The sequence below is a fragment of the Amphiura filiformis genome, chromosome 14 (assembly GCF_039555335.1).
Source record: "Amphiura filiformis chromosome 14, Afil_fr2py, whole genome shotgun sequence".
In the NCBI taxonomy this organism is placed as follows: domain Eukaryota; kingdom Metazoa; phylum Echinodermata; class Ophiuroidea; order Amphilepidida; family Amphiuridae; genus Amphiura; species Amphiura filiformis.
The window spans coordinates 12,638,646-12,654,606 of NC_092641.1; the positions used below are offsets into that span (position 1 = coordinate 12,638,646).

Sequence of the window (15,961 nt, forward strand, 5' to 3'; positions counted from 1 at the left end):
TCCATCTATGAATCTTTAAATAAATAAACAAATTTATTTATATTTTAATTATTATTTATTCATCGTATTTAGCTTCTGGTTACCTGCACAGTAGAACATAATTTTCAGTTCCTGAGTTTTAACAAATAAATTGAATTATCCGTAGTTCCGTACATATTGTTTTCACACTTCCATTTGTGGACCTCAGTTAATTTAATAGCAGTTGAGGTACATGTAGATACCTACTTTTTTTCTCAAATATAATTATTAAGCTGAGAACAATAACAAAATAGCCCTGAGGCATTAATAATATAAGAACGTCAATAGTGGCAGTATACAATGTAGTGTAAATGAACAATTATATTTGCACTGCAAATTTTTTTCCAGGAAAGGTTCATTATTTGCAATTATTAGTCTGCTATGAATATACCTTGTATGCTGACTACTCTTTCAAAAAAATTATATTGAAAAGGGACAGGACATTTTTAAGGGTCATCTCATGGCCAAATCATAGAATGACACTATTTTATCGAGAAGGAAGGTTTTATACATGTAGGACATTTTGAACTTTTTTTCTGCATGTTCTGACCTTGTCATGCATATTTTAAGACCTTTAGGCTCATTATGATTTTAAAAGATGTTATTTTGTCGACTCACGTCTTTGTCATATTCCCCACATAAAATTAATGTATGTTAGAGAAATCAGGAATTTTGTAACAAAATTAAGGTACTTGAACAGTTGATTAAAAACATGTATTTTAATTATAATCCTAAAGCTATAGGGTGGCAGTCCTTATATGTGTGCGGTACATCCGTATCAAATGTATGCACTTGGCGCCTGCTACATCTGTCTGTTTTGACATAATAGCAAGGAATAACTACCAGACTCATCTCAAGTGGCGGTCACTTCAAATCATCCTTAAAAGTCACATGGCTTAGGTAAACAGAGACCATTCCTAAACCATGTCATTTGAAGTGACCTCCACTTAAGATGAGTCTGGTATTTATTCCTAGCGATTACATAAATGAGACACATGTAGCAGCCGACAAACTTGTGCATCGTTTTGATATGGATGTCCAAAACAAACATACTACAAAAAGCGTATCATGGAATGCTGGTTCAAAATTGTGTAACTTCATTAATTTGATAATTATATGTTATTCTATTTAGTTATTGTTGGTGACGTTTTAAAGCAAAACATTTTTGGAGGTTGACAAGACTGAACTAATACATTTTGACATTACACATGTTTTTGTCAGCTCATTTATAATTTCTTATTTTTTCTCTATTGCAGCGGAGGAGATAAAGCATCTGATGAAAGAAAATGAGAGACTGAGAGGCGAGAATAAACGATTCCAAGAACTGATGAAAACTTTGCAGATCCCGCCAAATGGCGTAGCCAATCCTGCAGCCTATCTGAAAAGCAAAGGCAAAAAAACTGAAAAACTGATAGCCATCTCCAAAAGTAATGTCAGCACTAGCAGCGTGAAGCCAGTGGTGACGACCAACACGCCACGCGTGCTGACGACTACTCAGAATATGACGATTCTGCCGTCGACCAATCAGATTGCTGGCGTTAACCAAGTGGGGACCAACCAGGTGGTGTCCCAGCCTGGGGTTGGTAATGCCATTCTGGTACAGAATCCTAACGGAGGGTATTTTCTTGTGCCGACCAATAACGTGAATAAGAATGTGACAATATCCGTGCCAAACAATCAGGGGCCGCAGGCGATAGCACCAAATTCCATCACAGTTGTGTCAAGTGCTTCGGGGCAGTTGGTTAATTCCAGCGTTGTATCAAATCAAGCGACCCTCGGACAGTCTACGATGACGACAACATCAACAGGCACAGCAACGGTCACTACGCAAGCAGTGAGCACACCTATTGCATCTGCAACCCCACAAGGTGCAGTGGTGCAGGCACCAGGAGGTATGCAAACTATAAGGTACTTGGTGCCCATGAATCAAAACCAAAGCCAAGCACAAACAGTAATGGTGATGGCAAAACCTAACAACCCAACGGTGCCGATACGCATCGCACCACAGGTGATCCTCCCTCAGCCAGCTGCGATCCAGACATCAACTAGCTCAGGCGTAGAGAAAAGTGACAATAAAAGAAATCATCCCTCCAAAAATCAAGAATCTGTGCTCTTCAGATGCAGATTCGGAGCAGGGAACCTCGGGCGCAACTACAAATCCAGTCACTGTTGGACCCAACCAGGTGGTGTTGCAGCGCCCTCCCATTCAGACGACAAGCGTTGCACAAGGTGGGGTCAATCAGAATATGGTCACCATGCAAGTAGTGCCTCCTAAACCAGTTCCTCAACAGATTGTGTATATCCAGCAAAATGGTCAGCTGATCCCGGTCGTGATTCAAAATCCAAATGCCCAGGGCACGCCTACTGTCATCCAGCAACCACAGTTACAACAACAACAACAGTCCCAACCGGTAGGCGGAACCCCCAATCAGACTGTTATGACTATTCCGATCAATCAAGGCCAAGGGATGATTAATAACAGGCAAGTTGTAGTGGTTACGCAAGCATCACAATTGTCGAGCGGAGTCATCACTTCAATGAGCAACACCAACACAACGACAATGGCGAGGATGGCACCTTTATCGGTGGTAACGCCGCAAAGCAGTAGCAGCTCTTCGCAAATACTGCCGATGATATTTTCGCTAAAGCGGCTGAATCGATCTTCTCGCCAAATACGCTGAACGACAACTCGCCAACGCTTAATTTTAATGAAACAACGGAAACGAGCGTCGCTTCTGCAGCATCACCGCCAGCTTCATCCACAGCGAGTGGGGGATCACTGCCACCATTTCCAATAGCAATTCAGCGAGCTGACGATAATGTGGCCAGTTATCTCAAGTCGGTCAGGCTTGGCCAATCAGAAGCTGCTAAATCTCCAGTGGACACAGACTCACATGGGAAGAAACAGAAGAAGAGTAAAAAGAAGAAGAAAAAGAAAGAGAAAAATAAAGAGAAAAGTAAAGAAAAATCGAAAGATAAACCAAAGGATAAAGACAAGAAGAAGTCTAAGAAGGATAAAAACAAAGATGAGGACAAAAGTAAGGAAGTAGTGAAAACGGAGGATGATAATACAATAATCAAAGAGTTGGATAGGGGGATTGCCAACTCGATTGACGCACTTCCCGACTCCACTTCAGGAACAGCCATCATAACTGACACACTGCTACAAGAGTGGATAGAAAAAGAAGCAGGGCTGACTAATCCTGATCAGGATGGAGACAGCAGAGGAGAAACTATAACCAATGTAACTGTCAATCAAGATAAAAAGGAAGAGGAAGAGGAGGAGCCAATGGACGAAAATCCAGTTCAAAATAATCCATCTGCCGAGTCTGCTGTCCCATCAAATTATTCAGCTGAAGCTCTGCTCGCCGGGAGCAACGACACCCCACAAGCAAATTCAACTCCGACAGTGCCAACGACAACGGCGTCAAACATAAGCACGCCAACCACAAGCAGTGGAGAAACGAACACCACTAGCAATTCGCAGAATCCGTTTGGCTCGTTCCCGTCATTCAGCTTTGGTAGTGATATCTTGAGTAGTTCAATGAGCGTCAGTGGGTTACCGACGTACATCGAAGATGAGCAGTCCGACGAAGCAAAAACACCGAGCGGTAACGGAGGATTGACTTCATTGAAAGCACTTGGGACAATGAGAGATTCGATCTTGTCATTTGGCGGATCGCAGCAGACAAGTACAACTCAGGCTTCAACATCGCAAACACAGAGTGATCAAGATAACAGTAATCAACAGAGTAAAGATGATATCAGTGATAGGAGTAGAAGTGTGTCACCAGTTCAAAGTTTGCCGATGGACTCCCCACCAGCACCAGCACCAGAGAGAGATGCATCCTCACCAGAAAGCACACACGGTTTCTCTACCTCGCCAGAACCTCCAAATCTGTTGGGATCCGGAAGTAACCTTCTCTCTGATAACTTGGAACCGAAAGATTCAACACCAGGGCAAGAGGAAGAAGAGTCGGAAGAACCAGAATATGCTCCACAACAGAATGAACCTCTGTCGTTGTTTCCGGCATCACATAATTCCTCCTGGATATCACATCACTCGAGGGCGTCGCATCTTGCCAGCGGTCTCAAGAAACAAAAGCCACCTGTTGCTCCACCTACTAGTCTGCCGATCCCGATTCCTGTAACCACCAGCAGCACCACCACCACTACAGCAAGTGATAATCCTGCAAACATTCCTCCTGGGTTCTATACTCTTCCATGGCTTGGACCTCCAATCACATCAACATCAAGCAGCTCAAGAATGACTCCTACATCACAGGTGACGAGCAATCTTGAAAACAGTAGTCTGCCAGTGCCAGAGAAATTTTCAATTCCAAGGCCAACGTACTTGCCAACGCAACAAAACCCATCTCCATCATACGTACCAAATCAGCATTCATCTACAGCACCGTCATATGCGCCCACCCAGAGAAGCTCTTCTCCGACTTACGTTCCGCCCCATCGGAGCTCTCCCCCATCATACTTTCCCAAGATCTCCACCCAGTCTTTATCCACATCAAGTCCGCTGACAGTAGACACATCAGTAGCCCACCCAATATTTAGTTCATCGAGTCAGCTTATACGCCGACAGGTCAAGTGTCATAACTACTGCTCATCAACCAACATCTGTTTCCACAACAAATTCAAGTGCAAGGTCAAAATCTAGACCACCGTTGACAAAAACAAAGTTCTCGCCATCAACAATCCATCGCACGTTAACCTCTGGTATTACGGAAGAAGAATCGCCCGAGAAGACGGAAGAACCAAAGGCTGAAGCAAAACCTACCAAAGAGCAGCAACGAGAATGGCAACATAAAATGCCAATGCAAATCAAACCAGGCCCAGAAATCAGATCCAAAGATGGATTATTGGGAAGCAGTAACCCGTCAGCTCAACCTGCTGCTGCACCTCTGGCAAAGTCGAAAAATAAACGAAGCAGGAAAAAGAAAATGGCTTTAGCGGCGGCAGCAGCGGCTGCCAAAGACGCATCCAAAGAACCTGTCGATGGTGATAAGAGTCACTTGGAAGATATTGGCAAACGAGAATTACCAAAGAACTTAGTGGATCAGTTTCCATGGCTTGCGGATTCGGAAAATGAAAAGAAAGCCATGCAGAATAAGGCCCAAGGTGAGAGGTTGACGTCATTCAGTATTAAGAGTATCACACAACAGATTTCATCAGCGAAAGCAAGTGAGCCATTGTTGCAGAAGGCTATCACTACTCCATCATCATCGTCTTTGCCATCAAGATCACCGATGACAGCATCAACAACCACCCCGGAGAGCAAAGTGACGTCCAGTTACTCACAAAGTCAGGGGTCTTCTGCAGCAACACCGTTCTGGAATCCATCTACTACTGGCACCTATCCTCGAAGCACCGAAGCAACTACGTTGATGTCATCAAGCAAGCCTGCTCCAGCAGTGTCTGTGCCTTCGATGCCACCAAGCAAAAGTAGGATTGAATACATGCCACCGAGACAATCACCAAATAGCTTCAATCCATCTCTTGCCTCAAGTACTAATACCGGTTTGTCTCACAACCAATCTCCGGTTCCGCTGCCAAATTATAGAGGGACTGGTGGTGAGAGACAAATGCCATCTCCAGTTGGATTGACGACGTCACCACAGGCAACTGATAACCAGCAGGGTACAGACAGCAGAGGTAGAAAGCCACAATTGCCGAGAAAACAGAGTTCTTTCAACCAGAAGCATGCCCATCATAGTGAAACATCGCCAAGTCCTTTGAGCTCGCCTCCTGATAGCTCCAGCAGTCCTCTCTTCTCGGACTTCCAACTTGGTGGCATCCCTTCTAATCTGCTGCCTAATTCTGGAATGGATAGCAGAACGACACCAGGTGGTATGAATCACAAGCAAGACTCGAGCCCACGGTTGCAGATGAGTAATCCGAACTCTCCTCTTCGCAAGCGACCGCCGTCTCGTAGCTCTGCCTTGCCTACGCCACCTTCGGATAACTTTTTATTCTCTCCAACTGGCAGCAGTAGCAGCACTGCCAATCAAAGTTCAGTATTTCCAAATCCAGGAACAAATCGATCAGATAACAACCAATCTGAAGCGGACGACTTCATGACGTTGGCTCAAGCGGAGAAAAGTCTTGACTTCCTGCCTTCGAGTTCGCCGGACCAATCCCAAAATGTGGATGCTATTGACCTCACTGCCTTGCCCATGTTTGATACACCAGCAGGGACACCTGCAAGTACTCCGTCAAGCATACAGGGTAATGTGCAATCAAGTGCTCAGTCACAGCGTCAGCAGCATCAACAGCAGCAGCAGCAGATCAGTGGTAGGACATCTGTAGATCAGCAACAGCAGATCAGTGGTAGGACATCAGTAGATAGGCAGCAGCAACAACAGCAGCAGCAGATCGGCGGTAGGACATCAGCAGATAGGCAACAGCAACAGCAGCAACAGATTAGTGGTAGAACATCAGTAGATAGGCAACAGCAGATTAGTGGTAGGACATCAGTAGATAGGCAACAGCAGATAAGTGGTAGGACATTGGTAGATAGACAGCAACAGCAGCAGCAGCAGATGAGTGATAGGACATCAGAACGGCAGCAGCAACAGCAGATGAGTGATAGGACATTGTTAGATAGGCAGCAACAGCAGGTCAGCGATAGGGCATCTTTAGAAAGGCAGCAACAGCAGCAGATCAGCGATAGAACATCTTTAGATAGGCAGCAACAGCAGGTCAGCGATAGGACATCGTTAGATAGGCAGCAACAGCAGCAGATCAGCGATAGGACATCGTTAGATAGGCAGCAGCAACAGCAGATGAGTGATAGGACATTGTTAGATAGGCAGCAACAGCAGCAGATCAGCGATAGGACATCGTTAGATAGGCAGCAGCAACAGCAGATGAGTGATAGGACATTGTTAGATAGGCAGCAACAGCAGGTCAGTGATAGGACATCTTTAGAAAGGCAGCAACAGCAGCAGCAGCGTATCACCGATAGGACATCATTAGATAGGCAGCAACAGCAGCAGCAGATTGGTGGTAGGACTTCAGGTGATCGGCAACCCCATTACGGACAATCTCAAAGTATAAACATGAGACCCAACCACCCGAGTCATCTCATGTTCCAATTACCAAATGCCGCCCAGAGACAAGCAATTGTGACTTCATCACACAGCATGACATCTAACACGGCATCGCAGAACAGGTTCATGCCATCACCTGAAATGCATCATGCCAATCAAGGAACCAAGAGACCGGCAAGCGATAGCAACCACCCACAGCCAAGCCCAAAGAGAACGGCTAGTGGTGGTGGACTGCAACATCCTGGCCAACTTTCTATGCCTCTTATGCAAGGACATGAAACTAACAGAGGCATGGTGTTGGAGCGAGCGCCCTCACAGACGCCGCACATATACAGGGTGGATCATGGAATGCACAGGGGTCCAACTCCTCCGTCTGCCGTTGCACAGCAGCAGGTGGGTAGCCCACATAGCGGACTGCAGCATAACCAAGTGGGTAGCCCACATAGTGGGCTGCATCATAACCAAGTGGGTAGTCCTCATAGTGGACTGCAGCATAACCAAGTGGGTAGCCCACATAGCGGATTACATCATAACCAAGTGAGTAGCCCACATAGTGGACTGCAGCATAACCCACGATCGGTAGAGCAACAACCATCCTCTGGCCCTGCTGAAATATCACGTGTTCCGACGTATGATTTAAGCCAGCGTGTTGGAGCTCAACGAAACAGACCGCCTGATATGGTGGCATCGTCAAGACAAGAAGCGACGAGAGTCCCTACATATGATCTAACTCAAAGTGTTCCTCCCCAAAGAATTCGCTCTGTTGAACGACAAGCAGTATCTGAAACAAGAACTCCTACCTATGACTTGTCGCAAAGTGCCGGTGCACAAAGAACTCGTTCCACTGAACATCGGCCTTCTGTATCTGAACAGCAAAGAATTCCCACGTATGACTTAACACAAAGTGCAGGCACACAGAGGAATCGTTCTGTTGAACGACCAACCTCCAGATCAGAGGTCCATAGAACTCCAATATATGATTTAACACAAAGTGCGGGTAGGAACCCTGTTGAAAGGCACCAACAGTCCAGGTCAGAAACACAAAAGGCGCCAATATATGATTTGTCGCAAAGTGCGGGTGCGCAGAGAACTCGTTCTGCTGAGAGAACATCGTCAGCATCAGAAACGCAAAGAATCCCTACATACGATCTTACGCAAAGTCCTCATCGCGAACCGGTGCAGCCACCAAAGCAACAAAGAAAAAGGCCACAGAATAACACAGAGCAGTACTTCCCCGCTTCGGACAGTACCAGTAGTTTACGTCACATGGACTCACACGGTATCGCTCAGGAGTCGAACCCTGGACAGGGTTCCCTTCACAGCGTATGCCTAGTGTGTCAAGTGCTGAACCATCATTATCAAGTCCACCATTTTTGCCAAATTTCTCTTCACAGTCGCTGCCATCATCTATGAGCCAATCTGAATCAGTGAATACATCTAGTGCTTCGATAGTGCCAAGTATATCGCCGTCGAGGCGAATTCGAAGCGATATGCCCACTTACCTGCCTCATCCACATTTAGCGCCAATTCTTTCGAGTCCACCGCAGTCATCGAAGAACAGCATTGGCCGTGAAGCAGAAATCAGCACACCTTTTAATCCCATGTGCCCGCCCGCTCATGCGCGCGCGGGTCTCGGCATGAACGTGACGCCGAACTTCCCGTCCGTATTCCACGAGCACCCGCACCAGCATGCACCACCGCCATTCAATGTTGCAAAAGCTCAACTTCCCGGCGGCGTCGGGATGCACGGTTTTAACTTCAATATTTTCAACGATGTGGCAGGACCAAATACAAGTCATTCAGATACGCCCGGACTGCAGGTACACTCCATGCATCATTTGCATGGTAATCATGGAGGGATGTCTGTTGAAGACTCGATGGCGCACATGCGTAGTAATGTACCTGGTAGGCATGTACACGGACATCCGCAAGCGTTTGGAAATAATATGAGAATTGACAGCTTGTTAGGGCAAAATGTATCTGCCGACGGAAGAACGTTTAAAGTTGGCGTCACCCCCATGGGGGCGCCGGTTCATTCGTTTGGACCAGGAATGCCCTTCTAACAGCAAATCATCAATGTTACTTTTTATGTGAAAATTTTAATTGTTTTAAATTATAAATTTTAAGAAATTGTACAAACAGGCTGAATGTGATATGATATTATGAATGGTTTTAATCTTCTGGTTAAATTGTTTAAATTTGAAGAGTTGCAATTACAGTAATATTTATGTATGGGAACATGCATAAGGTTGGTGAAGGCCTATGTACGACCAAAATTAACTTATTTTGTTGGGGAGGAAGTTGATTGGGCTATTCCAGTTGAGTCCACAGAGGAGTATGTTTTTCAAATGGAATGTGCTAAGGTTAATTATTTTGAAATCCATACTCCCTCTGGCTTTACTTATAGCTTCCACAAAGGGAGTATTATGTTTCAAATACATGTAGAAGTCAACAATTCTACATGTAACTTCCATTTGGCATACTCTCTCCATTTCAACTACAGTTTGAAGTACAAAGTAAAGTACGCAGTAAATTACACATTTTCGACGCGCCGTAATGTCAAAAGGAATTAACACGCAGCTGCTAGCTCACACAAATGCATGAGCGTCTTAATACACGATGCACGATACACATAATTTGCGTACCTTACTTCGTACTTCAAAGTGGACAGACTGTAGAATAGCCGTTATATTTCTTGCGCTACACTTTCAAAGCTGAATGTTATTTTGACTAATTTCCAGTTTGTATCAAAATTATATACCCTGTTTTTATATTGAGTTTGGTTGTGGCGTAGCTGCGCATTTCATTAGTCGCAGTACCAAATTGTAATTACACAGCGTATACACATGCATGTTCAAGGGCTTTTTTGTCCACACGCTTACGGCGTGAACACATAAAGGCATTGACGTGACTGACAAACTTCGAGGTGAAACAAGGTTTAGTTATTAGTATGTTTACAGCTATAGGGCTTCATCAACCTTCATTTGTTAGCTTGGAGCCAAAGAAGATATCTTACCCTTCCCAGAATCCTTTGCAACATGATACATTTCATCAGATGGCATACCCATTGCATTGTACAGGTTCCTTTGTTTTCATTTTGAGAATAGATTGGTTGAATGTGGGTCGTTAGTCAAGAAATAGTTTGCAAGATGCGGATGTTCTCTGTTCATTGAGGTACATTTCGTTACTATCGACCCATGTTGCACTAGATAGCAAATCAGTACAGAGAATTGAAATGGAAGAAATGCATTATGGGAAGTGTACGATATCTTCTCTGGCTTGGATCACTTCAAAGATTTTTCAATTTATAGTCATTATTAAGAGAATCATGAGCAAGTACATTCAATGCCACAACAATTTAGTGTGTGGAATCAATAATACTGGACTCAATGGGCTGACCTACAATGTAAGTATAGCTTGCAAATTTTCTTCCAATCTTAGTGGAATTTATTTGAGCAATGCAAAGATGTACACCCCGCTGCATTTTGCCAGAAGAAGCGCTGAAAACAACTGTTTATTCCCCAGGCAGATTTATTTAACCCAAATTTCGCTCCAACATTGCAAAATTTCTCAGACATGTAATTTCGTACATGAGGGAGCAAAATGTTCCTAAAAATCACAAAATTTCACTTAACAGGGGTGTGAAATCTCCTCTTTAAGCTGAATTCCACTTTTCTTGGAAATTTCTTGGAGGCAAAATTTTAGCTTTTTCTTTCATTTTCAGTCCATTTTGAGCATATTTCAGTGCTTTTCCTCTTTTTTGAACAAAGTTCCTCATTTTTCAATAGAGGTCACTCACACTCCTGCTTAAAATAACAGAATTTCCCACAAAGTCCGAAACTTTTCCCTCAAAATCCGAATATTTCCATGGAATGAGCATGATGGTTCCAAATTTGTGTCCCTATATTTTACGTCTCTTACCAAAGATAATCTCGAAAGCAGGTGGTCGCAAAAGCAAGCGAGGCTATTGGTTTGAGAACACCTTGTTTCCAGGCCCTGGCCAGATGAAATCTAGTATGATTGTACAGAAAAGTTGCAAGTTAACACTGGTTTGTCCTGGAGGCTGTAAACAATAATTGTTGCACTAAAACTTCCAATTGATTTTAAGTTTGATGTAATGTATGTGTAGATCAATCTGCATAAATAAAACCCACTGAAAATATTCAAAGTCATATAAACAAAAACATGGTAAAAATATCTTGGTCAACTTCATCCCAGAAAGTTCAATCTCAAGAACAATTATTTGAATAGAGATACTACTGGTTGAATTCTTCATCCTGTATAAGAAACACATCAATTTTATGCAAAGTATTTTATTATTTTTATTTAATATTATGCATTCAATTCGAATTAGAGGTTTGTTTTGTTTTATTGAAAATGACATGAAAGAAATATGTTTTTACATTCTTAGACCCAAAATGTTTTACTAATTTTTTTTCTAAAGTAGCAACAAATTTCTTAATAACGTACTGTTCTTTCTATTCAATTGCAATGTTTTTAGCAAGAAAACAATAAGAAGTTTCAAATCAATATCAGAAATGTTCAGAAAGCCAGGTCACATGCACCAGGTGCAAACGCATCATAATAAAGTGTATGTGAGTGTCCTTCCACGCGCATAAATTCATGTAAGCGTTCGCCAGAGCACAACAACCTGCGCCCAACGGCTGCTTGATGACCCGGAAAATTGTTACAAGCTGGGTCATCATAAAAACAAATGTCAGCTGTCTTTATAAATGGGGGTTCCAGGGGACTATCTTTTGGAATTTGCGGGAGAGCATTAAATAGCTCTTCTGGAACCTTCAAGGAGAGCTGTTTAGAGCATTTACAATAGAATGAAAGGAGAGAATGGTCACCTTAGGAGAGTTAAAATACTCTCCTATATCAGATTTCAGGAGAGCAGTAGAGAGTGATTGCTCTCGCTCTCCTCAAAAAGCAGTCCCTGAGATTCAGCAATCTATTTAAATCACAACAACCAGTGCCCAGCATTCTGTGGCTTATTTTGAAAATCAGCTGAAATTGAGTAATTTTGAATTCTTTTGCCAGAAGACTTTTCTTTCAAGTTATTTTAAGCAAATTGTCACAAATTTAAACCTTGCTTGTAAGTCAATTGAGTGCATAATAGTTAAGTTTTGTAGTTCTAAGTTCAGTCAAATTTGTATCATAAGTTTTGTTGGTCTGAGTTCAGTGAAAATTGTATCAAATGTTGTACCAAAGTGAAAAACATTGTTATCTCAACACATTTAATTGTCAGTGCAATATTGGGGTTCCGTAAATATTTCAGTCCACTAATTTAAGGCCAAGTAAAGAAATCATGTCATCTTCACATGCTTCCTTCTGCCTACATTGTATGACTGAATGCTGTGAGAGAGGTAATTTTCAAAATGTAATTTGTCACAATTTTCTAATTTTGATCTACTAGGCTTGTTTTTCAAATCGCAAGTTTTATCTTGCATAGACCACTACATGAAAGAATGTATTTGCATGTTTTTATTATTGCAGTAAATGTGCTGAGTGTGAATATTGATGTTGCGGTAAAATGTCCGCTTTTACAGTATTTCTATTTAGAAATATGTCAGCAGAGATGATATCTTACACTTCCCACAATGCATTTCTTCCTATACTGATTTGCTATTCAGTACAACCATGGAGGTATATAAATAAATGGAGAATGATCTAGCCAAGCATCTTTTGTACTACGTTGGTTATGACCAATTATTGTTGAATAGGCAATTTCAGGGGATATTGATTATGCTAAGCTGATTACATTGTTAAGTCTGTTTCACTGGTCATTTATTTCAATGGGGTGCTAAATGCAGTTACTTATAATGTTTATTGGAAAGTGCTCATGTTTCAGAAAATTTAATATCAAAATGTCATTTTCACCAAAAAATTGCATTGAAATCAGTCTTTTTTTTTAAAATAAACACCCTATCTGTAGGCCTATATATGTGGTCATATTGTGACCCCCTACATTTTGGTCATGATTCTTGAAAAATTAAATTAGGCTATGACCCCTATTTTTCTTTCCAAAAGTTATGACCCCCGGTATAGGCCTATTTGGAACCCCCCTCCAAAGAAAATGATGGCCCCTAATAATATTAATAATCATTTAGGCCTAAATACTGATAATTATTTATTATAAAATGAGAAATTTAATGATGATGAAAAGATTTTAGCTGAATTCAAGTACTTCCGTAAATTTTACTCGCTCTTAACTCAATTCGCCCAAATTGGCCCAACATAATTTTTTCACAATCGGAAGGTAAAACCGTTTTGCTTTCATTTGCACTATATTTGAACTCCCTCAGACCCCCTTAAAAGCTTAATATATGAACATGAAAACTAAGTATATTTGTCAAGATACGGCACAACTAGTGTTGAAAACAGTTTCATAACTTGAGAACAGAACATCCAAATTTCATCGGGTTTTCGCACAATCATACATTGAAACTATAAGCTATCAAAACTGGCGACTTTGAACAGCTAATTGACTAGCTGACGTCATTATACAGTCTCTTTTACAAGCCTTCCGATGCACGGGTCAATGTAGGGTCAATTCCTATGATGAAATTTTGGGAGTGACGATCAATGAACCATGGTAGAGTCTCATAACCATCGTGGAGATCAATAGCTTGGCTGAAGTGGCTAGTCATTCAAGTTTGGTGACTCATTGAATAGAGGTAATAGGATAATCTCCACTTAAGAGATTAGAATTCTGGCGATCATTCTCCATTTATTTATATACCTCCATGGTACAACATGGGTGACAAGAAATATGGATGTAAGATATGGATGAGCTCTGTTTATTGAGATATTTCTACAAATGCATTGTGGGAAGTGCAAGAGATCTTCTCTGGGTTATCAGTAAATCTGAATGAAGATGACATGTTTATTTTACTTGGCCTATACACCAATCCGACTAGGCCATAACTGCGGTGTCCCCGGCGTAAATCTGCGATGTCCAAAAGTCGGGGGTTCTGTCAATTACTTGTTAGTGTGCTATACAGAATTGTACACAAACAGTGATTTTCAATACACGATCATAAATTGATTGAACAAATTCAATCTCCCTCACTGGTACATCCGTGGTTCCGTCAGGGTCAAATACAGTAAAAGCTTATCGGATTGGTGTATGAAGAAATAGACATACATTTGTGAGGGAATTTGCAATTACTTTGCTACCAACAGTAAACTACATGGAAATTACCAACTACATGTAGTAATAAATATAATCAAGGATGCTGGACTTGATAAAAATGTTAAGACACAAGTTAAGTAACATGTCTTTATCAGAGGCCTAAAATGTATAATAATAGTCCATTGATTTAAATGTTTAATTGTTGCTACTACCTCAGTCAATCAAAGTTATGTACACCAGACTTGGACTTTAAATAATTAGGCTATTCCAGTTGAAATCCATCACCCCCTGTGGAAGACATGACCTCATTAATCTGTCACACAGGGGTGTGGATTTCAAATGGGAATCATCCATTCAGGTGCAACCACATTTGAAATGCATGCATCTTATGTGAAAGATTAAGGTCATGTCTTTCATAGGGGGTGTATGGATTTCAACAGGAATAGCCCATTTCAGTGGGAGAAATTTCATAATGAATATAGTGAGAATCATGTATGCCACTCTTGTTCTGGTGAAAGAAGTGTGAGAATTAACTTCAGGTTTCGTTTTTGAGATGTAAAAAAAAACGTTTATCATTTATAACTTAAGAAAACTTGAAATTATGTGATGTCCTATTATTTAAGAGTAATTATTTTTGTGCACAGAATATAATTATGAAATTAGCCTAAATAATCTTTTTACAGGGCATTTTTTTTACAGATCTATCCCTTTGTGTAATATTTATTATGGATTTGAAAAATCATGAAACTGCTGTGAAAAAATGTGATTTTTAAATTTTTTAAATTATGAATTAGAGAATTGGTAATGTTAACAGTAATTTTGAATTACAAATATGTTGTTGCTGATATAAATTCCAGATATAAATGTGTGGTGCTGTAGACATTTGCATTTCATTTGATATCCATGCATCTCCTGTGGAAGACACAAGCTTACTCTCCCATACAGGGAGTGTGAATTTCAAATGGGGTACCTGAATGGGCGACTCCACTTGAAATCTACACTTAACTCCCTGTGTGGGAGATTAAGGTCTTCCATGGGGGATGTATGGATTTGAAATGAAATAGCCCAGTAAGTTTAATTCTAGCGAAAAGAGTGTTGTTGACCTGGGGTCAATTTTGCGGAGTTGAAAGGCATATGTGGGTACCAAAAATGCTCTAAAATAAAAAGCAGAATTCTTTTTACCAGATTTGCATAGTGTAAGGGTCTTGTGCGTAATTAAGCAGTGCTGCTGTTTGGCTGCTTTCGCAATCTACCAATAGGCAACAACATTATGAAGTCCTGCCCTGTTGTCAAATTTGATGACTAATGTGTATTCTAGAGTGGCAAGTTTCCAGTGTTCTAAAAAGGCAAATTCTTGTTTGGGTTTTTTTTTGGGGGGGGGGGTCTGCAAAATCCCCAAAATGCACCAATTCTAAGACATTTTGTCAACATTCAACAATTCTAGGGCATTTTGTCAACTTTCTGCATTATAAGAGGCTCAGAGAGCCAAAATATAGTTAATTTCATTTGATTTTTAAAGTACCGTACTATGGGTTTCAAGGCAAGTAAAATAAGGCATTAAAAAAATATCAATAAAATACGGGTTTGTTTGGGCCTTTTGCTGAATTTACATTCAAAATAGCCAATAGTTTAGGTGGAAATAAGTGTAATTTTGCAAAATTGCCTTTTCTGTTTTCTACTCCAATTCCGTGATATATTTTGGCCATTTTTCGTAAAAACAAAAAACTTGCCACTTTAGTGT

The 15,961-nt window shown here is 41.4% G+C and overlaps 1 protein-coding gene across 1 annotated transcript in view; it reads left to right on the forward strand.

Annotated features, from left to right (window-relative positions):
- LOC140169726 (uncharacterized) overlaps positions 1–12,969 on the forward strand; it is a 35,049-nt gene extending 22,080 nt beyond the window's left edge. The window contains 5 exon segments of the mRNA XM_072193021.1: positions 1,275–2,174; positions 2,176–2,635; positions 2,638–4,687; positions 4,689–8,381; positions 8,384–12,969. Of these exon segments, the coding sequence (XP_072049122.1) occupies positions 1,275–2,174; positions 2,176–2,635; positions 2,638–4,687; positions 4,689–8,381; positions 8,384–9,145 (7,865 nt within the window). The 3' untranslated portion in view covers positions 9,146–12,969.
- The last annotated feature ends 2,992 nt before the right edge of the window (positions 12,970–15,961 follow it).